General features: G+C 37.3%; 1 protein-coding gene across 1 annotated transcript in view; it reads right to left on the bottom strand.

The window, feature by feature from the left end:
- Positions 1–24,237, bottom strand: part of BAZ1A (bromodomain adjacent to zinc finger domain 1A) — a 99,035-nt gene that overhangs the window by 52,549 nt on the left and 22,249 nt on the right. The window contains exons 3-4 of the mRNA XM_059056544.2: positions 4,957–5,100; positions 2,323–2,424 (exon numbers count right to left, since the gene is read on the bottom strand). Coding sequence (XP_058912527.1) covers positions 2,323–2,424; positions 4,957–5,100 — 246 coding nt within the window. The remainder of the gene's footprint in view (positions 1–2,322; positions 2,425–4,956; positions 5,101–24,237) is intronic.

Below are 24,237 nucleotides of genomic sequence, written 5' to 3'. Positions count from 1 at the left end.
TAATTTTCTGGTAGCATCTTTAGGATTCTCTATGTATAGTATCATGTCATCTGCAAACAGTGACAGCCTTACTTCTTCTTTTCCGATTTGGATTCCTTTTATTTTTTTCTTCTCTGAGTGCTGTGGCTAAAACTTCCAAAACTATGTTGAATAATAGTGGTGAGAATGGGCAACCTTGTCTTGTTCTTGATCTTAGTGGAAATGGTTTCAGTTTTTCACCATTGAGGACAATGTTGGCTGTGGGTTTGTCATATATGGTCTTTATTATGTTGAGGTAACTTCCCTCTATGCCTACTTTCTCAAGCATTTTTGTCATAAATGGGTGTTGAATTTTGTCAAAAGCTTTCTCTGCATCTATTGAGATGATCATATGGTTTTTCTCCTTCGATTTGTTAATATGGTGTATCACATTGATTGATTTGTGATATACTGAAGAATCCTTGCATTCCTGGGATAAAAACCCCACTTGATTATGGTGTATGATCCTTTTAATGTGCTGCTGGATTCTGTCTGCTAGTATTTTGTTGAGGAGTTTTGCATCTATGGAATAGTATTATCTTTTGGTGCTAACAAAGAGCTGCAAGTCATTTAAGTTTTCTATTATCAAGTATAACTTTCCACCTTATAATTCTTTGCCTCACCAATTAAGAAGAAAATGAGTTAATACAACTGTAACCAAGATCTAGCAGAATTATATTTACAGTATAAGTCAAAAAGTAAATAGAAAAGTGAAAAGTATTAAATAGGGAGTTACATTACATAAAAAACATTTCTTGAACTAAAACCAAAAAAAAAAGGAAAAAACTCAACAATGAATAAGCAAAACATTGTCTCAACTATGCTATTCATTAGCCCATAAACTGAATAAATTCAAAAGTTTGAATAATTCATGAACATTATCTTGGAAATGCTATTTTTCAATATACAATAAAATGGAGAATGCTCCAGAGATCTTACATTAATGATAGGCCCCCAAAATCAAATAAAAAACTGCACAGACAGATACAGTTTATAGAAAGTAATATACCTGACTCAGGATCCACTCAATAATTATAATATTGTTATCACTTTTCTTTAGACACATGAGTATATGGGTGGGGGGGGCAACAGGGATGAGAGAATAAGTAAAATTATTTTACATAAAACAAAATGCAAGACTGATTCCTAGGTGGCAAGTTGATAGTTGGCTGATGATGTCAACTACTTACTTTTAGGTGACTAAGAGACTAACCTCAACAGGGATTTTCCTAAAATATATGAATGTAACCTAGAGCCAGTTCTTTTAAATATTAACCATTCAGTACCTCTCTCTCTTTTCTTTTTATTTTTTTATTTTTAAAATTTTATTCAAGTATAGTTGATTTACAATGTTGCATTAATTTCTGCTGTACAGCAAAGTGATTTGGTTATATATATATATATATATATATATATATTCTTTTTCATATTCTTTTCCATTATGGTTCATCACAGGATACTGAATATAGTTCCCTGTGCTATACAGTAGGACCTTGTTGTTTATCCATTCTATACATAATAGATGTATAGAATGCAAAGCATCTACTTATCCCAAACTCCCAATCCATCCCTCCCCCATCCCCCTCCCCCTTGGCAACCACAAGTCTGTTCTCTATGTCTGAGTCTGTTTTGGTTTTGTAGACAAGTTCATTTGTGTCATATTTTAGATTCCACATATAAGGGATATCACATAATGTTTGTCTTTCTCTGTCTGACAATTTACTTAGTATGATAATCTCTAGGTCCATCCATGTTGCTGCAAATGGCATTATTTCATTCTTTTTTATGGCTGAGTAGTATTCCATTGTATATATGTACCACATCTGCTTTATCCATTCATCTGTCAAAGGACATTTAGGTTGTTTCATGACTACCTCTATCTTTTGATTAGGTCACAAACAGGAATTTTTAAACATACTCATTTTTTATTATTTAACTTCCTCAGAAATGGGCAGAGACTGATCAGATGTTTGTGTCTAATGAACGAAATATTACAAATGTGACGTATTTCTAAGCACCAGGTTCCTCAGCTTTGAAAACTGTGTTCTCTCATGAGAAGTGCTTCATAAATAGAATCCTTCTTAATTTTTTAGATGTGAAGACTATTTGGAGTTAGTTACAAAACTAGACAAAGGGCTCATGGTTCATTAGGAATCACATTATCAGTCTATGAGCATATAAATATACATGTATTTTAAAAAGGGAGCAATCACTCACTACTACCCATTTGTTCCACATCAAATCTCCTTAACTGAACATAATTATTCTACTTTAAACCACCATACAGAAGATATGGAATTTTACCTGATCTGTGTTGCTTTAACAATAGCACACTCATACAATTCTTTTTTAGTGGGTTGCACCTTGTACTTGAATAATAAGGGATCGATTGTATCTTTCTTCTTCCTAAAAAGAGCAAAGACACAAAATAAGTTAATAATTTGTTTGGGGGACTTCCCTGGTGGTGCAGTGGTTAAGAATCCACATGCCAATGCAGGGGACACGGGTTCAATCCCTAGTCCAGGAAGATCCCACATGCCGCACAGTAACTAAGCCCGTGTGCCACAACGACTGAGTCTGTGCCCTGGAGCCCATGCACTGCAACTACTGAGCCCACGCGCTGCAATTACTGAAGCCCATGTGCCTAGAACCCATGCTCTGCAACAAGAGAAGCCACCGTAATGAGAAGCCCACGCACTGCAACGAAGAGTAGCTCCGCAACTAGAGAAAGCCTGCATGCAGCAACAGAGACCCAACGCAGCCAAAAATAAATAAAAAATTAAAAAAAAATTTGTTTGGAAACATGATATTTTACATGAAATCTAGTTTCTAAGGACATACTATAACATAATCTAATGCATTTTAATTTTAATTATGATTTTATAAGTTACTGATATGCCTCACTATTTTATTAGCCAAAATAGTACAAAGCACTATTTTATGTTAGGTAGGTACTTTAATTACTCATTCAATAAATTTTCCTTGGGTGAAGAAATTAAATCCAGATGAATAAGCAGACTATTCAGTTTAGGTTACATAAATTTATAAACAAACAAATAGCTCTTAGATTTATTTTTAAACCTTTTTTAGCTATGTAATCCAAGAGCAAAAGTGGAGATAATGTAGTTTTACCCTGTTTCAAGAACTAGCAAAGAGGCTACACATTTAAGTCCCACCCCTACCAATTTCTCATTTTTTCTTCTCTTTTGAAGAGAAGAAAATTCATTCATCCATCCATTCACTAAATAGTTAAGAGCCTACAGTGTGCCAAATACTAAAGAATAAGGATTCACTGGTGAACAAAATAGAAATACAGTGGGGAGACAAAATAGACAACAGGGTAGGTAGTAAGTGCTATGAAGGGAATAGAGTGCATAGTGAAAGGTCTCTATTTCATATAGGGTGATGATCCCTGATAAATTGACCAGGTAGGCATTCCAAGAAGTTGACATTTAAGCAGAGATCTGAAAAAAATGAGGGAGCAACCCATGAAAAAACTCTTGGGGAAATGAGTTTTTAAAGGAAGAGAGAAAAGAGTGTGTAAAGGTCCTGAGCGGGAAGCATGCATGGTTTGCACAAGAAGCAGAATAAACAGGGAGAAAAAGAGGAAGGTTCAGTCAGAGAGGCAGCAGGCAGGGCCAGACTACAGGTTATCATTAAGGGCTTTCAATTTTACTCTGAGTAAAGACACCAGAGGAGGGACTTCCCTGGTGGCGCAGTGGTTGGGAATCCACCTGCCAATGCAGGGGACATGGGTTTGATCCCTAGTCTGGGAAGATCCCACATGCCTCAGAACAACTAAGCCCGTGTGCCACAACTACAGAGCCTGCGCGCCACAACTACCGAGCTCAAGTGCTGCAACTACTGAGGCTCGTGCGCCTAGAGCCCGTGCTCTGCAACTAGAGAGGCCACCACAATGTTCGCACACCACAACAAAGAGCAGTCCCCGCTCGCTGCAACTAGAGAAAGCCCTCAGGCAGCAACGAAGACCCAACGCAACCAAAAATAAGTTAATTAATTTTTTTTAAAAAGAAAAAAGACACTGCAGGATTCTGAATAATAGGGTGATAATGATTTAACTTACACTTCAGAAGGATCATTCTGGCTGGGATGAGGGGAACAGAGTGCAAACAGGGATACCAGTTAGAAAGCTAATGCAATAAAACTAAGTGAGAAAAATGTTGGCAGTACAGACTAAGAGGGTAGTGGTGGCAGCAGAGAGAAATGGTTAGATTCTGGAAAAGCTGCCTCTGGGAATGCAATCGTATATGTAAAGGGGATATAAGTGGGGGTTATAGAAAAGAAAATGATATGAAAGGATGATGAAGAGAAGCATTGGGCAATTGGGTTATGAAAGTCAGATACAGTCAAAGAGATATAAATACAGTACACACACTGCAGACAGTGCCAATCTATATGGATTTATATGATTTTTCTCCAAGAGCACTCAGCTGACCAAAGCTGTCAATTGACTAAATCTCAGAAACTTACAGAGTTTCTTTACTATATGCACCATAAAGTGAATAATAAAAGACAGAATGAATTTTCCCAGGTAAACAAAAGTGGAATGTATAACTGAGTGAAGTGAGCTTCAATTGTTCTTGAGCAGCTGACTAGAATTAACTAGGTAAGTTTCAGTTTTTGCAAATTCTAAGGTGTTGTTGAACCATATTGTTTAGATGCATAGTATACCAGTGTATGACTAGAAAGGAAGAGAAAAAATTATTTCAATGGGATATCAGTACCCAATCTGACATACATACATACTTAAATAAATAAATAAATAAATACATATATACATACATATTTATTTAGGCTGTGCCACATGGCTTGTGGGATCCCAGTTCCCTGACCAGGGATTGAACCTGGGCCTTTGGCAGTGAAAGTATGGCCAGCCACGGAATTCATACATTTAAAAAATTATTAAAAATCACTTACCCATTTTGAAAAGAACTGTTTTGTGTTTCTGAATCATCACTATCACTGATGATAATAGTTTCTCCATCTATATTGCTGACATGTCCATTAGCAAAACCATTTTGGTGTGATGGAGGGAGGACTTCCAAAATCCTACACTGCAACCTGAAAGAAAATGATACATTTAAAAATGCAAATCATTTGATATTTTATAATCAAACATTTCAGAGCAATCTACTTTGAACAAATGAAAAGCAATCTTGTAGAAACTATGGCTGATTACTATAACCAATTTAAGAGAAAATCTGTAACATCCAATTTAAGTAAGGGTTAGCTATGAGTTAACACAATACAAGACTATTTTAAAAGTCAATTTATCACGATTCTTAGCAATTATATTAATCACTAAAGTTACTGTTTAGAAAATCAAGTACTGGCATAATATCTCATTATACAGATTAGGCCTTACAAGAGTTTTTCAAAGCATTCAATATTTAAAATTTTGAAATTCTCCTGATCATAACCTTTTTTATTCTCTTTGTAACTTATATTGTGATTTCTGATCTCTGGAAAGCTTCCTATTCACTAACTCTACCCTATTTTGGCTTCCCTTACCTCTGCCTGCTGTATCTGGATTTTATAGGCTGCAATTTCAGACTCACTCACCACAACTGAAATATTTCTTAATCTAATTTTTACTGTGCCAATTTTCAAAAGATAAATAATTTAAATTTGCTATAGCCATACAATGGAACATTATTCAGCAAAAAAACAGGAATGAAATACTGATGCACTGTGTAGTATGGATGAATCTTTAAAACATTATGGTAAATTAAAGAAACCAGACGGAAAAGGCCATATAATATACGACTCCAGGGACTTCCCCGGTGGCGCAGCGGTTAAGAATCCGCCTGCCAATGCAGGGGACATGGGTTCCATCCCTGGTCCAGGAAGATCCCACATGCCGTGGAGCAACTAAGCCCCTGTGCCACAACTACCGAGCCTGAGCTCTAGAGCTTGTGAGCCACAACTACTGAGCCTGCATGCTGCAACTACTGAAGCCCACACGCCTAGAGCCTGTGCTCCGCAACAAGAGAAGCCACAGCAATAAGAAGCCCATGCTGTGACAAAGTGAGAGAGTGGCATGGACATATATACACTACCAAACGTAAAATAGATAGCTAGTGGGAAGCAGCCGCATAGCACAGGGAGATCAGCTAGGTGGTTTGTGACCACCTAGAGAGGTGGGATAGGGAGGGTGGGAGATGCAACAGGGAAGAGATATGGGAACATATGTATGTGTATAACTGATTCAATTTGTTATAAAGCAGAAACTAACACACCATTGTAAAGCAATTATAAACCAATAAGGATGTTAAAAAAAAATTAAAAAAAGAAGTCCATGCACTGCAATGAAGAGTAGCCCCCCGCTCGCCACAACCAGAGAAAGCCGGAACGCAGCGACGAAGACCCAATGCAGCCAAAAATCGATCAATAAATAAATTTTTTAAAATTAAAAAAGAAAAAAAGATTCCATTTATATGAATTATCCAGAATAGGGAAATCCATAGAGACAGAAAGTAGACAAGTGGTTACAAGTAGTTTGCCCTTTTGCCTACATGTTTTCAAAATACATTTTTGCATTTACAGCCAAAACAGAATCATACAATTCCAGAAAGACAAACAGTATATTTAGAGCTGATTCATTTTGGGAAGCTGGTGGATTTTTACAAGGTAATTAATTGCACTTATTTTCATTAGTGTACATTTTACTGTATGCTTGCTTATATTCTCCTTTAGGAGAACATCTTTAGTATCCCCAACAAAGTCTAATATTGCTATTAGGCACAGAGAAAATCAGGACCATGGATTTCCTGCTAGGAACTTTGCACTATACACAAATAGAAGAAACTAAATGGTTCCACAGCACCCTGAGGTTTAAGAATCAACAAAATGTAGACTATGTGGGTGAATCTAAAACCGTCAAAGCATCTTATCTTCCCCCCTCAACTCACTTCCCCTCACTCTGAGACTTATAAACATTCAATTAAAAGTATCATACATGGGGATTTCCCTGGTGACACAGTGGTTAAGAATCTGCCTGCCAATACAGGGGAAACGGGTTTGAGCCTTGGTCCAGGAAGATCCCAAATGCTGCGGAGCAACAAAGCCCGTGTGCCACAACTGCTGAGCCTGCGCTCTAGAGCCCATGCTCTGCAACAAAGAGAAGCCACCGCAATGAGAAGCCCCCTCTCGCCACAACTAGAGAAAGCCCGTGTGCAGCAACGAAGACCCAATGCAGCCAAAAATAAATAAATAAATAAATTATTTTTTTAAAAGTATCATATATGACTCCTTAATAATTTGTTCCTAAAAAAAGAATTGAGAAAAGAGAGAAAAGACTCAAATTACTAAAACCAGAAGTAAAGTTGGAAAAGATTATAAGAGAATACCATGGACAACTATATATGCTGACAAACTGGATTAACCCAGATGAAATGGACAAATTCTTAGAAACACACAAATTGACTCAAGAAGAAATAGAAAATCTAAATGGATCTGTAACTATTAAGAGGATTGAATCAGTAATCAAAAATATCCCAACAGGGGCTTCCCTGGTGGCGCAGTGGCCGAGAGTCCGCCTGCCGATGCAGGGCACACAGGTTCGTGCCCTGGTCCGGGAGGATCCCACATGCCGTGGTGTGGCTGGGCCCATGGGCCATGGCCGCTGAGCCTGTGCATCCGGAGCCTGTGATCCAGAACGGGAGAGGCCACAGTGGTGAGAGGCCCGTGTACAGAAAAAAAAAAAAAAAAAAGATATCCCAACAGAGAAAAGCCCAGGACCAGATGGCTTCATTGGTGAGTTCTACCAAACTTCTAAAGAATTAATACCAATTTTTCTTAAAATCTTCCAAAAGATTGAAAAGGAGAGAACAGTTTTTAACTCATAAAGCCAGCATTACCCTGATACACAAACCAGACAAAGATATGGCAACACATATAAAGAACTCTTAAAACTCAAAAAGAGAAAAAAATCCAATTCAAAAATGGGCAAAGAACCTAAATAGACACTTCTCCAAAAAGGATAAAAATGGCAATAAGCACATGAAAGAAATGCTCAGCATCATTAGTCATAAAGGGAATGCAACATCAAAAGTGCAATGAAATACCATTTCATACCCACTAAGATGGCTATTATTAAAAAATATTGAAAATAAAGAGTGTTGGGGAGGATATTGAGATATTGGAACCCTCATGCATTACTGGTGGGGATGTAAAATGGTGCAGCTGCTGTGAAAAACAATATGGCAGTTCCTAAAAAAATTAGACACACAATTACCATATGACTCAGCAATTCCCCTTCTATGTATATACCCAAAAGAACTGAAAATAGGAACTTAACAGACACCTGTACACCAATGTTCATAATGACATTATTCACAATAGCCAAAACACAGAAACAACTCAAGTATCTATCAACAAATGAATAGACTAAAAAATGTGGTATATACACATACAATGGAATAGTATTCAATCATAAAAAGGGATGAAATTCTGATACATGTTACAACACAGATGAACCTTGAAAACATTATGCTCAGTGAAATAAGCCAAACACACCAAAAACCAAATATTGTATGAATCCACTTACATGAAGTATCTAGAATAGGCAAATTCATGGAGACATAAAGTAGAATAAAGGTTACCAGGGGCAGGAAGGAGGGAGAAATGGGGAGTTATTGCTTAACGGGGACAGAGTTTCTGTTTGGGATGATGAAAAAGTTCTTGAAATAGTAGTGATGGTTACACAACACTGTGAATATACTTACTGCCACTTAATTATACACTTAAAAATGACTACAATGGTAAAGTTCATGGTTATTTACCACAATTAAAAAAAATTTTTTTTTTGTCCTAAGAGTAAAGCTGAAGAAGGCCCAATTACCAAGCCTACATTGGTAGCAAATGGAAATGGTGTCAAAAGAACTGCAGGCTAACTTTCGCCACTGGCTGATAGAAATAAACCAGTGTTTCTAAAGAGGAACAACTATAGGAAATTATATCAGGCAATTATGTAGTCTAATGGTTAAAAGTTTCTGTAATTTAGTGACATGAACTGCATGAAAATAAGGAAAGAATCAAATGGACTCACTTTTGAAGGGCCTAGGTATGACATCCAGGGATCATATGGCTCAGGGTTCCAGGAGGCGATAAAGGAAGCTTTTCAGTGAACCTGTGACAAGGTTCTTCAAGTTAGAAAAAGAGATAGTTTTCACTTGGCAGAGTCCAGGTGAGTGTCCCTAAGTGGCAGTAGTGGTTGTCATCAGAGAAAAAGTAAACGGGTCTACGCTGGGCACAGGAATGGTTGGTGTGGTGCCTAAAATGGTCTGACAGACCATTGAAGGGAATAGTCTATGATCCCAGTAGGGCCCACAGAGCTACAATAATTTAAGAACGAATTCATTCAAAACTAACAGAAAATTAACAGAAATACAATTCTCGGATAGAGGAATAAGGGAGAAGGAAACCAGCACAGCTTAGAGACATTGTCTATAATGTAGTAAATGTTTTATATATAAATTATCCTAGTTATTTTCAATGCTACTATTAACTTTGTACCACACCCAAACCACAGGTCAATTCTTGCTAATCTAATCAAGGCTAGGCCTCTCACTGGTGCTTAGCTAAACTTCAGTTAACTGCAAGATGTCAGGTCAACGCGTTCTAACAGATTTCCAAAGAGACTTAGTCTATGTCTTTCAAATCCACTTGCTACAATTTCTTGGTCCTAGGGAGTCCAAAGAAGATTGGGGTGTAAAAAAGGTTAAAGAATCACGAATTAAGACCCAGCTAGTGGGTCTTGGAGGGTACAGAAACTCTAAATTAATGTTATGCTCCATTCTTTGAGGACAGACTGGAGGCTGACAATCAAAGAAAGGTCCTTATTATTATTAGCGTTCCTGTGTGCCAGATAAGTATATCACTTTCACATATTTCTCTCTTCATATCAACTCTGCAAGGTACATGTTTTTCAGTAGATGAAATTCAGGGTCAGAGAAGTTAAAGCATTTGTTTATGGTCACACAACCAGTAACGGTACAGCCAAAACTTTACCTATTTGACTCTGAAGCCCATATATTTTCTAATCTTCCACTCTACTACTGGAGTTGAGGGGTAACACAACACTATATTGACCCAAGGGTATTTCAGAGCTTTAAGTCCAGGTAGTCAAGAGGCACTTTTGGAGCCTCTCCGAAACACATTTCAAACTTAAACATGTTTCAGAGTGAAAGCAAGTCTGTGGAACAGCAGCAAGAGCAGAATGAGGCTAGAGCGGAAGTTAGCCATAAATTTCTAATAGTGACCAGCTGAACATGGAAATAGCCTTTTATGAGAATATTCTGGAATGGTATATATATCTCCCCCCAAAAGTTGTTTTTGTTTTACTAGTCATTTAACAATAGTTATAGTTCAATTTATATCTCAAAATACAAATTCATTAAAACAAAAGCAAATTCTAGAATTGAAATATATGCAGAATATTACAAGGCATTTGGGTAGAAGATAAATAATTAACAGCAAAAGGAAAGAAGAATAGAAACCTGGGAAGACCTACCTGACATAAAAGGACTGCCCCTCTCTGTTTGGGTCTCTAAAAATAGAATATGCTGAATCTATGGCATGCTTCACACCTGCTCATCTGTGCTGCCTCATTAACCTTTTATTTTCTTGTAATACAGGTGTCAAGGGCATTTATTTTAAAAATGCTATGCTTGAATAATTATTTCAACTTTATAGGTAGAAACAGAGTAAACTTGCTTAATCTGAAGTTTAGAGTTAAAAAAAATTCAAGTTAAGGAGGTTAAGTGATACCTCATTTTAAGTGGAGGAAACTAGACCACTCAACAAGTCTGCCTACTTCAAACAAAAAGACTGTGAATTATGTTGATTAGTTGTCAGTGGGGAAGAAGCAGTCAGAAAACATTGCTTTTGCTTTGTTCATAACCTCTCACTTCTTAGACAAACTGATCAGAGCAGCTCAAAGAATGTTTCATTTTGAACTGTTCTGAGACTCTTTATGGACCAGAGAACCACATCTTATTATTTCTCCAGTTGGCATTTGACCTATTATAAGCCTAAATATCAGAAGACAACTGGAATCATTAGATTCTTGCTAAAAACTAAATCTGTTATTAAAAGATATATATAATACAAATAAAAATCTTTGGAAAGAAAATTCTAGATATAAGATATATGGGTTAAATCCTACATATCTCTAAAGTTTCAAACATCTGGATATTATCAGTATACTCTTTAAATTCTTTAGTATTCAAAATTATCACCTTAAAGCCACTTAAGTTAGTTTGGTTAAGGTATCAACCAAATTAATGAAAGCCTCACCAAAATACTTTAAAATTCCAATTAGTGTATTCAAATTAATAGATATTCAAAGTGTTTGTAGTCTCAGCTTTATGCTGGCATCTGACATACTGATGCCAACAGAGATGATACCCATGTGAAGAGGCAAGACAAACACACGCAGATCAGAGAAAACAAAACATTAAATATAATGAAAAGCCACCACAGACTTAGCAGCAAGTGACTTCTGTTTCAAAATGATAATAGTATTTTAGAACACTTAACTTGGCCTCAGTGTGAAGGATGGATAGGAAAGGAAGAGAAGCAGGCTTCTTGCCTTTCCTCTATCTTGCTGCCATCCTGAACAAGGAAAACAATGGTCACAACCTTGGGACGACAGAGCAGAAAACAGGAAAAAGCCTGGGTTCCCGACAACTTTGTAGACCTGCCCAAACACTACAACTTAAGTACTTAGTTCTACATGAGAAAGAAATTTCTATTTTGTTAATGCCCCTAAAATTTTTCCTATTATAGGCACCCAAGTCAAATTCCAGCTGAGGAAAAGCAATATAAGCAATCTATTAGGTATACTAGGTATTTTTATTAAACAGTAATCAGTTTATACCTGATCTATGTTAAATTTATTTTGAGTCAGAGTACTGCATTCTTCAACTCAGCCAAAAATGCTGAATAAGATTTTCAAAATTGAAAGTTACCGTGTCACTGGCAATACAGATTTTTCAAGTCATATTTGTTTCAGAAAACAAAGTCTGAAGTAGAAAAATAAATTTAACAACCTATGATTTGCGGGTGTGGCATAAAAGAGCAATATGAGGGATCCCTGAAGTGACAGAAATATTCTGTACCATGACTATATTAATGTCAATATCCTGGTTGTGATACTGTACCACTGGGGGAAATTCTGTATTATTTTACAACTCTATGTGATTCTACAGTTATCTCAAAATAGAAAGTTTAGTTTAAAAATGATAAACATTAGGAAAATATTAACTCCAATTAAAAGCATACATTTCACATCACAGGGGAAAAAATCAATAAAAGACGAAAGTAATGTATATGTATCACTAAAAAGCTACAGTAAATAATGACATTGTAGTTTTGGCAGGATAGCCATACAGCTCAATAGAAGGAATCCAGAAATAGAACCAAAATTCCATTTATATTCATATTCTGGAAGGGGCAAAATTATAAGGACAGTAAACAGATCAGTGGTTGCTAGAGTCTAGAAAGTGAGGGCAAGGGGTGACTACAAAGAGGCACAAAGGCCACTGGAGGGAGTATGGGTTCGATCCCTGGTTGGGGAACTAAGACCCTGCAAGCCATGCAGTGCAGTCAAAAAAAAAAAAAAAGGGCACAAAGGAAGGTAGTAAAAATGTGTGATGGGTTACACGACTATGCATCAAAAGTCAGAGTCAGAGCTATACAATAAAAAGGATAAATTATATCATAAGAAAGTAATATACTTTAAGCTTTATTAATTTAGACTACTTAAGATAAAGGCCTATCTGAATGTTAAGTTACTTAATTTAAATTATCCCTTAACTTAAAAGTAAAACATTTATTCCTTTTCTTAAAACAATATATATGAAAATGGCTAACTGAAGTAGGCCTACTTGTTAGAACTTATTGAAGTATAGATGGGTCCTGCTATACTTATCAGAAGACTACTCAGAGAGTTCTTTGTAATGCAAAAAACTCCATAAAGGGAGTCCTTTTCTATAATTTGTTTCCATATCAACTATAAACATAATAACAATTCATCTTAAAATCCCTATTTTTCATGGAAAGAAGTTCAGTATATTGGTGTTCTCTCTTACAACATGAGATAACCAAATCAAATAAAGTCAGATGATTTCTGTACATCAAAATACAGTGCATAGAGCTTCCCTGGTGGTACAGTGGTTAAGAACCCGCCTGCCAACGCAGGGGACATCGGTTTAAGCCCTGGTCCGGGAAGAGCCCACATGCCACGGAGCAACTATGCCCGTGCACCACAACTACTGAAGCCCACGCACCTAGAGCCCGTGCTCCGCAACAAGAGAAGCCACTGCAGCTAGAGAAAGCCTGCGCACAGCAACAAAGACCCAACACGGCCAAAAGTAAATAAATCAAATAAATTAATTTTAAAAAATACAATGCACAAAAAAACTACAAGAATTTGCAAAGAAATTATTATATAACTAACAAATTAAGATGACAAAATTATACTTATTACTTCCTTCATTCTCGAATTTTTTGAGCTGGAAGCTCAAACAAAATAACCCAAATATTTTCTATTATCCTTATGGTCAATAAGCATTCTTAATATGACAACAATGAAATCAACATGCTGACTGACTGACTGACTAGAAGTAGATAAAGAAAGATACAAAAACATCTTTATAAAGATAAACGGTAAACATCAGCCCATTTTTTTTTTAACATCTTTATTTGAGTATAACTGTTTTACAATAGTGTGTTAGTTTCTCCTTTACAACAAAGTGAATCAGTTATACATATACATATGTTCCCATAACTCTTCCCTCTTTTGTCAGCCTCCCTCCCACCCTCCCTATCCCACCCCTCTAGGTGGTCACAAAGCACAGAGGTGAACTCCCTGTGCTATGCTGCAGCTTCCCACTAGCTATCTAATTTACATTTGGTAGTGTGTATATGTCCCTGCCACTCTCTCACATCGTCACAGCTTACCCTTCCCCCTCCCCATATCCTCAAGTCCATGCTCTAGTAGGTCTGTGTTTTATTCCCATCCTACCACTAATCTCTTCATGACATTTTTTTTTTTTAGATTCCATATATATGTGTTAGCATACGGTATTTGTTTTTCTCCTTCTGACTTACTTAACTCTGTATGACAGATTCCAGGTCTATCCACCTCATTACAAATAACTCAGTTTCATTTCTTTTTATGGCTGAGTAATATTCCATTGTATATATGTGCCACATCTTCCTTATCCATTCATCTGTTGATGGACACTTAGGTTGCTTCCATGTCCTGGCTATCGTAAATAGAGCTGCAATAAACATTTTGGTACATGACTCTTTTTGAATTATGGTTTTCTCAGGGTATATGCCCAGTAGCGGGATTGCTGGATCATATGGTATTTCTATTTTTAGTTTTTTAAGGAACCTCCATACTGTTCTCCATAGTGGCTGTATCATTTTACATTCCCACCAACAGTGCAAGAGTGTTCCCTTTTCTCCACACCCTCTCCAGCATTTATTGTTTCTAGAGTTTTTGATGATGGCCAATCTGGCCAGTGTGAGACGATATCTCATTGTAGTTTTGATTTGCATTTCTCTAATGGTTAGCGATGTTGAGCATTCTTTTCATGTGTTTGTTGCCAATCTGTACATCTTCTTTGGAGAGAAGTCTATTTAGGTCTTCTGCCCATTTTTGGATTGGGTTGTTTGTTTTTTTGATATTGAGCTGCATGAGCTGCTTGTAAATTTTGGACATTAATCCTTTGTCAGTTGCTTCATTTGAAAATATTTCTCCCATTCTGAGGGTTGTCTTTTCATTTTGTTTATGGTTTCCTTTGCTGTGCAAAAGCTTTTAAGTTTCATTAGATCCCATTTGTTTATTTTTGTTTTTATTTCCATTTCTCTAGGAGATGGGTCAAAAAGGATCTTGCTGTGATTGATGTCATAGAGTGTTCTGCCTATGTTTTCCTCTAAGAGTTTGATAGTGTCTGGCCTTACATTTAGGTCTTTAACCCATTTTGAGTTTATTTTTGTGTATGGTGTTAGGGAGTGTTCTAATTTCATACTTCTACAGGTAGCTGTCCAGTTTTCCCAGCACCACTTATTGAAGAGGCTGTCTTTTCTCCACTGTGTTTCCTTCCCTCCTTTATCAAAGATAAGGTGACCATATGTGTGTGGCTTTATCTCTGGGCTTTCTATCCTGTTCCATTGATCTATATTTCTGTTTTTGTGCCAGTACCATACTGTCTTGATTACTGTGGCCTTGTAGTATAGTCTGAAGTCAGGGAGCCTGATTCCTCCAGCTCCATTTTTCGTTCTCAAGATTGCTTTGGCTATTCGGGGTCTTTTGTGTTTCCATACAAATTGTGAAATTCTGTGTTCTAGTTCTGTAAAAAATGCCAGTGGTAATTTGATAGGGATTGCATTGAATCTGTAGATTGCTTTGGGTAATAGAGTCATTTTCACTATGTTGATTCTTCCAATCCATGAACATGGTATATTTCTCCACCTATTTGTATCATCTTTAATTTCTTTCATCAGTGTCTTATAGTTTTCTGCATACAAGTCTTTTGTCTCCTTAGGTAGGTTTATTCCTAGATATTTTATTCTTTTTGTTGCAATGGTAAATGGGAGTGTTTTCTTAATTTCATTCTCAGATTTTTCATCATTAGTGTATAAGAATGCCAGAGAATTCTGTGCATTAATTTTGTATCCTGCTACTTTACCAAATTCATTGATTAGTTCTAGTAGTTTTCTGGTAGCATCCTTAGTATTCTCTATGTATAGTATCATGTCATCTGCAAACAGTGACAGCTTTACTTCTTCTTTTCCTATTTGGATTCCTTTTATTTCTTTATTTTCTCTAATTGCTGTGGCTAGAACTTCCAAAACTAGGTTGAATAAGAGTGGTGAGAGTGGGCAACCTTGTCTTGTTCCTGATCTTAGTGGAAATGGTTTCAGTTTTTCACCATTGAGAACAATGCTGGCTGTGGGTTTGTCATATATTGCCTTTATTATATTGAGGAAAGTTCCCTCTATGCCTACTTTCTGCAGGGTTTTTATCATAAATGGGTGTTGAATTTTGTCAAAAGCTTTCTCTGCATCTATTGAGATGATCATATGGTTTTTCTCCTTCAGTTTGTTGATATGGTGTATCACGTTGATTGTTTTGCGTATATTGAAGAATCCTTGCATTCCTGGAATAAACCCCACTTGATCATGGTGTATGATCCTTTTAATGTGCTGTTGGATTCTGTTTGCTAGTATTTTGTTGAGGATTTTTGCATCTATGTTCATCAGTGATATTGGCCTATAGTTTTCTTTCTTTGTGACGTCTTTGTCTGGTTTTGGTATCAGGGTGATGGTGCCCTCATAGAATGAGTTTGGGAGTGTTCTTCCCTCTGCTATCTTTTGGAAGAGTTTGAGAAGGATAGGTGTTAGCTCTTCTCTAAATGTTTGATAGAATTCGCCTGTGAAGCCATCTGGTCCTGGGCTTTTGTTTGTTGGAAGATTTTTAATCACAGTTTCAATTTCAGTGCTTGTGATTGGTCTGTTCATATTTTCTATTTCTTCCTGGTTCAGTCTCGGCAGGTTGTGCATTTCTAAGAATTTGTCCATTTCTTCCAGGTTGTCCATTTTATTGGCATACAGTTGCTTGTAGTAATCTCTAATAATCTTTTGTATTTCTGCAGTGTCAGTTGTTACATCTCCTTTTTCATTTCTAATTCTATTGATTTGAGTCTTCTCCCTTTTTTTCTTGATGAGTCTGGCTAATGGTTTATCAATTTTGTTTATCTTCTCAAAGAACCAGCTTTTAGTTTTATTGATCTTTGCTATTGTTTCCTTCATTTCTTTTTCATTTACTTCTGATCTGATCTTTATGATTTCTTTCCTTCTGCTAAATTTGGGGTTTTTTTGTTCTTCCTTCTCTAATTGCTTTAGGTGTAAAGTTAAGTTGTTTATTTGAGATGCTTCCTGTTTCTTAAGGTATGATTGTATTGCTATAAACTTCCCTCTTAGAACTGCTTTTGCTGTATCACATAGATTTTGGGTCGTCGTGTCTCCATTGTCATTTGTTTCTAAGTACTTTTTGATTTCCTCTTTGATTTCTTCAGTGATCACTTTGTTATTAAGTAGTGTATTGTTTAGCCTCCATGTGTTTGTATTTTTTACAGATCTTTTCCTGTAATTGATATCTAGTCTCATAGCGTTGTGGTCAGAAAAGATACTTGATACGATTTCAATTTTCTTAAATTTGCCAAGGCTAGATTTGTGACCCAAGATATGATCTATCCTGGAGAATGTTCCATGGGCACTTGAGAAAAATGTGTATTCTGTTGTTTTTGGATGGAATGTCCTATAAATATCAAGTAAATCCATCTTGTATAATGTATCATTTAAAGCTTGTGTTTCCTTATTTATTTTCATTTTGGATGATCTGTCCATTGGTGACAGTGGGGTGTTAAAGTCCCCTACTATGATTGTTTTACTGTCGATTTCCCCTTTTATGGCTGTTAGTATTTGCCTTATGTATTGAGGTGCGCCTATGTTGGGTGCATAAATATTTACAATTGTTATATCTTCTTCATGGATCGATCCCTTGATCATTATGTAGTGTCCTTCTTTGTCTCTTGTAATAGTTTTTATTTTAAAGTCTATTTTGTCTGATATGAGAATTGCTACTCCAGCTTTCTTCTGATTTCCATTTGCATGGAATATCTTTTTCCATCCCCTCACTTTCAGCCTGTAAGTTTCCCTAGGTCTGAAGTGGGTCTCTTGTAGACAACATATATATGGGTCCTGTTTTTGTATCCATTCAGCCAGTCTGTGTCTTTTGGTGGGAGCATTTAATCCATTTACATTTAAGGTAATTATTGATATGTGCGTTCCTATTACCATTTACTTAATTGTTTCGGGTTGTTCTTGTAGGTCTTTTCCTTCTCTTATGTTTCTTGCTTAGAGAAGTTCCTTTAGCATTTGTTGTAAAGCTGGTTTGGTGGTGCTGAACTCTCTCAGCTTTTGCTTGTCTGTAAAGGTTTTAATTTCTCCATCAAATCTGAATGAGATCCTTGCTGGGTAGAGTAATCTTGGTTGTAGGTTTTTTTCCTTCATCACTTTAAATATGTCCTGCCACTCCCTTCTGGCTTGTAGAGTTTCTGCTGAAAGATCAGATGTTAGCCTTATGGGGATTCCCTTGTGTGTTATTTGTTGTTTTTCCCTTGCTGCTTTTAATATGTTTTCTTTGTATTTAATTTTTGACAGTTTGATTATTATGTGTCTTGGTGTGTTTATCCTTGGGTTTATCCTGTATGGGACTCTCTGTGCTTCCTGGACTTGGTTGACTATTTCCTTTCCTATATTAGGGAAGTTTCCAACTATAATCTCTTCAAATATTTTCTCAGTCCCTTTCTTTTTCTCTTCTTCTTCTGGGACCCCTATGATTCGAATGTTGGTGCATTTAATGTTGTCCCAGAGATCTCTGAGACTGTCCTCAGTTCTTTTCATTCTTTTTTCTTTCTTCTGCTCTGCAGTAGTTATTTCCACTATTTTATCTTCCAGGTCACTTATCCGTCCTTCTGCCTCAGTTATTCTGCTACTGATCCCGTCTAGAGTATTTTTCATTTCATTTATTGTGTTGCTCATCGTTACTTGCTTCCTCTTTATTTCTTCTAGGTCCTTGTTAACTGTTTCTTGCAATTTGTCTATTCTATTTCCAAGATTTTGCATCATCTTCACCATCATTATTCTAAATTCTCTTTCAGGTAGATTGGGTATTACCTCTTCATTTGTTAGGTCTGGTGTGTTTTTATCTTGTTCCTTCATCTGCTGTGTGTTTTTCTGTCTTCTCATTTTGCTTATCTTACTGTGTTTGGGGTCTCCCTTTTGCAGGCTGCAGGTTCGTATTTCTATCTATTTTTGCTGGCTGTCCCCAGTGGCTGAGGTTGCTTCAGTGGGTTGAGCAGGTTTCCTGGTTGGGGGGACCAGTGCCCCTGTTCTGGTGGATGAGGCTGGATCCCGTCTCCCTGGTGGGCAGGTCCATGTCTGGGGGCGTGTATGGGGATGTCGGTAGCCTTACTGTGATTCTAGGCAGCCTCTCTGCTAATGGATGGGGCTGTAGACCTGTCTCGCTCTTTGTTGGGTATAGGGTGTCCAGCACTGTTCGTTGCTGGTCCTTGAGTGAATCTGGGTCTTGGTGTTGAGATGGAGATCTCTGGGAGATTTTCGCCGTTTGATATTATGTGGAGCTGAGAGGTCTCTTGTGGACCAGTGTCCTGAGGTTAGTTCTCCCACCTCAGAGACACAGCCTTGACACCTGGCTGGAGTGCCAAGAGCCTTTAATCCACACGGCTGGTAGTGATCTGAAGTTTTGGTAAAGCCTCAGGTTGGAGAACTTCTTCCATTTGACACCGAAGGAATTCTCATCAATGTGGGTTTTAAACAGATTCCAGAGGGGAGTCACTGCATGCCATGCAGGGCCAAAGAGGAAGCTCCAGGTTTTGGTCGGGTGGCAAAGACAGGAGCAAGAGGAAACTCTAGGCAAGAGCCTTTAATACGGTTTCTGAACTTGAGTTTACTCGGGAATAGGAAAGGAACCGCAACTCCAGAAGGAACAATGTTGAAAGTTACACGCCAGTCTGAAGAGTTCAGGATGAACTGTATTTATCGCGAAGGAGCACAAAGAGCCCATCAGCCCATTCTAATGGCCAATTGGAGCACTAAATTAATTTAGCATTACAGTACTTTTTATTCATTCTATTTCAATGTTAGTGATATATTCACTAGTCAAGTAAGACTTACCTATGCCCTTTATTTCCAGCTTTATTGACAAATAATTGACATATATCACTGTATAAGCTTAAGGCATACAGAATGATGGTTTGATTTATACATATTGTGAAATTATTACCACAATAGGTTCAGCTAACATCCAGCAACTCATATAGTTAAAAAAAAATGAAAGAAAAAAAATTCTCCTTGTGATGAGAATTCTTAGGATTTAATCTCAACAACTTTCCTATATATCATGTAGCAGTGTTAACTATAGTCATCATGTTGTACATCACATCCCTAGTACTTACTTATAACTGGAAGTTTGTACCTTTTGACTACCCTTCCTGCAATTCCCCTCCCCTCTATGTCCTCTTAATATATTTATCTAATTTAGTCCTTCATTAGTCATTCATATGTATTTTACTTATCTTTGCCCTACAAATTCTATTCCTACTACCAACAGACTATATAATGCTTGAGAACAATAAGTACTAATGCTTTTCTCATATTTGATTATCTGCTTGCATCTAACACAATGGTTTTTCAGAGAAGATACTGAATTTAATTGGCTAAAACAAAAAATGACTCAAAACTATCCCATCAAGCTTTATTTTCTTTACAGCACTAATCAGTACCCGAAATTATCCTGATTTGTGTTTTTCTCTCTTGCACTTGAATATAAGTCCCTACTCCTTGTCTTATTCACTACCTTCTTCCCAATACCTACAATAGCACTGAGCACACGTTTATTGAATGAATCACAAAAAAACTGGCTTTGTGTATACTTTAAGTACTAAATCAGAATATTCCCTACCACCTCTAAGAAAAAGTCATAAGTAATTGCATTTTTCATCCCTGGAAATTGTGCCAAGAGATAGAAAAACAATAAATAAATAAAAATTCTGGGACTTCCCCGGTGGTCCAGTGGTCAAGAACCCACCTTCCAAAGCAGGGGACGCGGTTCGATCCCTGGTCGGGGAACATGCCGTGGGGCAACTAAGCCCACGTGCCACAACTACTGAGCCTGGGTGCTCTGGAGCCCCCGTGCCACAACTAGAGAGAAACCCGAGCACCCCAACAAAGATCTCGCGTGCCGCAACTGAGACACGATGCAGCCAAATAAATAAATAAAAATAAATACTTTAAAAATCCTATGAAAAAAGTACATTTAAAAAATTCTATTTTTCCCCATGCTTGCAGTCACCTTTTGTTGCCACTAGATAGCATTCTTCACCTGCAAGCAAAATATTTGAAAAGAAGAAAGCTTAATCAGCTCAGAATGCAGAAGTAAAATAATTAAGGCACCCTCTGATGAGCACAGTGGTTAAAAATATAAATAGCAGGAGAACCTGTTTAAATGAAGGAGCTTTTTTCCCTTTGAATAAATGATCATAAATTGATGCTGATTTTCAGACACTCAACAATATGGATCACTCAGAGTGAATGATCAAAAGCTTAATCTAACCACATTATATACAATTCTATGTTGCTTCACACTGACAGAAATTATAAAATGTGCAAATAAAGTGAAAAGTAAATAGTGAGTAATCAATAAGTACATTCAATTTATAATCTTTCAATCCTGCTTAAGGGCTATCTTTTAGTATTTCTTTCACACTCATTCTGCCCACACAGAAGCACTGCCTGTGCTTGATAACTTCATCACTTGTGACCTTGGGCAAGTTTTAGTTAATTAAGCTCTGTGTATGAACTCCTCAACTGTAAAATAAGCAAATGAGCACCTATCACATATGGCTGTTGTGGAAATTAAATAAGATAGTATAAGTAAAAAGCTTAGAACAGTGCCTGGCATATAATAAGCTCTCAAAAGTTTACTGGTATTGTCATCATCTCCCCAAAATGACATATAGTGAACTCTGAAGAACAGTGACTGTGATGTAAGAAAATTAGGGACTGGCTACAAAAAAAAGATGAGTCATCACAGCTGGCAGGATCTTCACTTGTCCCTGACAAGCACAGGAAGGATCTAACATTTACTGAGTGCTTTATGTGCCAGGCACTATGCTGGGCTCCTAAAAAATATTAACCACTGTGACAGACTGTTGCAGTTATGGCCCCACTGAGTCACAGGCCTCCTTGACCCCCTGCCCACACACTAACTCTGGATTTGCTCATGTGACTTGCTTTGGTCAATGGAACACTAGCAAACATCAAGCAAGCTGAGGCTTGATATGTGCTTGCACATTGCAGCTTTGCCTTCTCTTGCTGCTGGGAACTCTATTCCTACCCTGGGAACAAGTTTGGATTGGCCTCCTGAAGGATAAGAGGCCACATGAAAATACCCACCCCAGTCTGAGGCCTCGGACATGTCAGTAAGGCTAGAGTAAGTGACCTAGACAATACAGCCCCAGACAATAAGAACATTCCAGCCCACTATGGAATCATGAGACTATTGATTTAGGCCACTAAGTTTTGGGGGTGGTCTGTTATGCAGCAAAAGCTAACTAATACAACTGCTCTATGAATGTAGATATTATTTGCTTTACAGATTAGTAAAGAAGATTCCCAGAACTAGTCACTCAGTTTGGCTCCAAAGGCTTTTTCCACCATGCCAAGCCACATCTACATGCCGTACTCTGAGGTTCTAGATTAAAAGGGTGTCTCTGGGGACTTTATTCTTTAACCCTTATTTCAGCAGAATCTTTCCTCTCTACCAGGAGTCAGCACACGATGGCCAATGGGCCAGATTCAACTCACTGCCTGTTTTGTGTGGTCTGCAAGCTAAGAATGGCTTTTACATCTTTAAATGGCTTAAAATAAAAATAAGAATATTTTGTGACATGTGAAAATAACATGAAATTCAAATTTCAGTGTTTATAAATAAAGAATTACTAGAATACAACCATGCTCATTCATTTATTGTCTATGGCTGCTTTTGCACTATAACAGCAGAGTTGGCTGGCTGTGACAGAGACCATATGGACATCAAAGTCTATAATATTTCCTATCTGGCCCTTTATTTTTTAAAAAGTGTGCCAACCTCTACTCAGAATTATTCACTTGGCATGTTTTTGAGTTAAACAAAGGATTTTGCCTGGCCTTTAGTGATGAGCAGACTTTTTTTGTACTTTTATCTCTCCTTTTCCTTTCATTGAAAATTATTTTAGCTTATGTCATTTCTCTTAGTTCCCTTTTAACTTTTATCTTTGGACAATCTCTGAATTTGTCTAAGAAAGGCAGATAGCCCCATTTTATTTATTTATTTTTTTGAATTGTATTTATTTTTTTATACAGCAGGTTCTTATTAGTTATCCATTTTATGCATTTTAGTGTATACATGTCAATCCCAATCTCCCAATTCATCCCACCACCACCCCCCGCCGCTTTCCCCCCTTGGTGTCCATACGTTTGTTCTCTACATCTGTGTCTCTATTTCTGCCCCAGATAACCCCATTTTAAAAATGGTTATTCATGGGCTTCCCTGGTGTCGCAGTGGTTGAGAGTCCGCCTGCCGATGCAGGGGACATGGGTTCGTGCCCTGGTCCGGGAAGATCCCACATGCCGCAGAGCGGCTGGACCTGTGAGCCATGGCCGCTGAGCCTGCGCTCCGCAACGGGAGAGGCCACAACAGTGAGAGGCCCGCGTACCGCAAAAAATAAAAAAAAATTTTAAAAAAAGGTTATTCAGAATCACTGTGATCTTATATTGGCTGAATGGAACAGACCATAAAGGAGGTAGAAGATGATGTAGGAGAGAGACTTTATTCAGAAGACCTCTAACTTCCCAGACCTGAACCTGTGTAATAACCATGTAGAAATGGACTTCCCTTTTATTCCTAACAGGGATTTCAGGACAGAAGTAGCTATACATAGTCTTCTCTCTTTTGTGAGATTTGTCTCTAATATTCTCCTGCCATAGTGAACTAAGAACTTCAGGACTACTACTAGTCTACTTCACCATCCTGCTGCTAACCAGTTCAATGAGACACAAATTGAAGTAAACATTGTTTTCCTTTCATAATAGAAAAGAGGTGAACCTCAATTTACTTGCTATCCCCCATTTCACTTTTCTTACTACAGTAAGACTCCCACAATAAAGACCTTAAGTCTTGGTAGAGACTCAGCTGACTCTCTGCACTTGGTATTAGTGCAGAGGATCAATAAAGAGGTTGCCATAGAAACCAACCACCCTCCTCCAACATTTACCATTCAAAGACTTTTGAGAGGCATTAGGCAGATTCTCCTAATGGCCAATGCAAATTTGAAGGTCCTGAGAACACTGAAGAAAATGAATATATTTGTATGATCAGTCTAAACTTCACTGAACTATTTTGTTAAGAATCGAGCAGTTGAATCCATACAGAAATATTTACAACAGAAGCTTTATATGTTATTTGAATTAAACACGTTTAGAAAAACAAATTCATTTTCATTTATTTTTGTGGCTACTTAATAGGGGATTTTAGGATATAAAAAGGGTTTCCCAGGA

This window comes from Kogia breviceps, chromosome 3, assembly GCF_026419965.1.
Source record: "Kogia breviceps isolate mKogBre1 chromosome 3, mKogBre1 haplotype 1, whole genome shotgun sequence".
Lineage (NCBI taxonomy): Eukaryota > Metazoa > Chordata > Mammalia > Artiodactyla > Physeteridae > Kogia > Kogia breviceps.
Note: the sequence above shows the minus strand (reverse complement) of the source record. Positions and strands in the feature narration are given on the sequence as shown.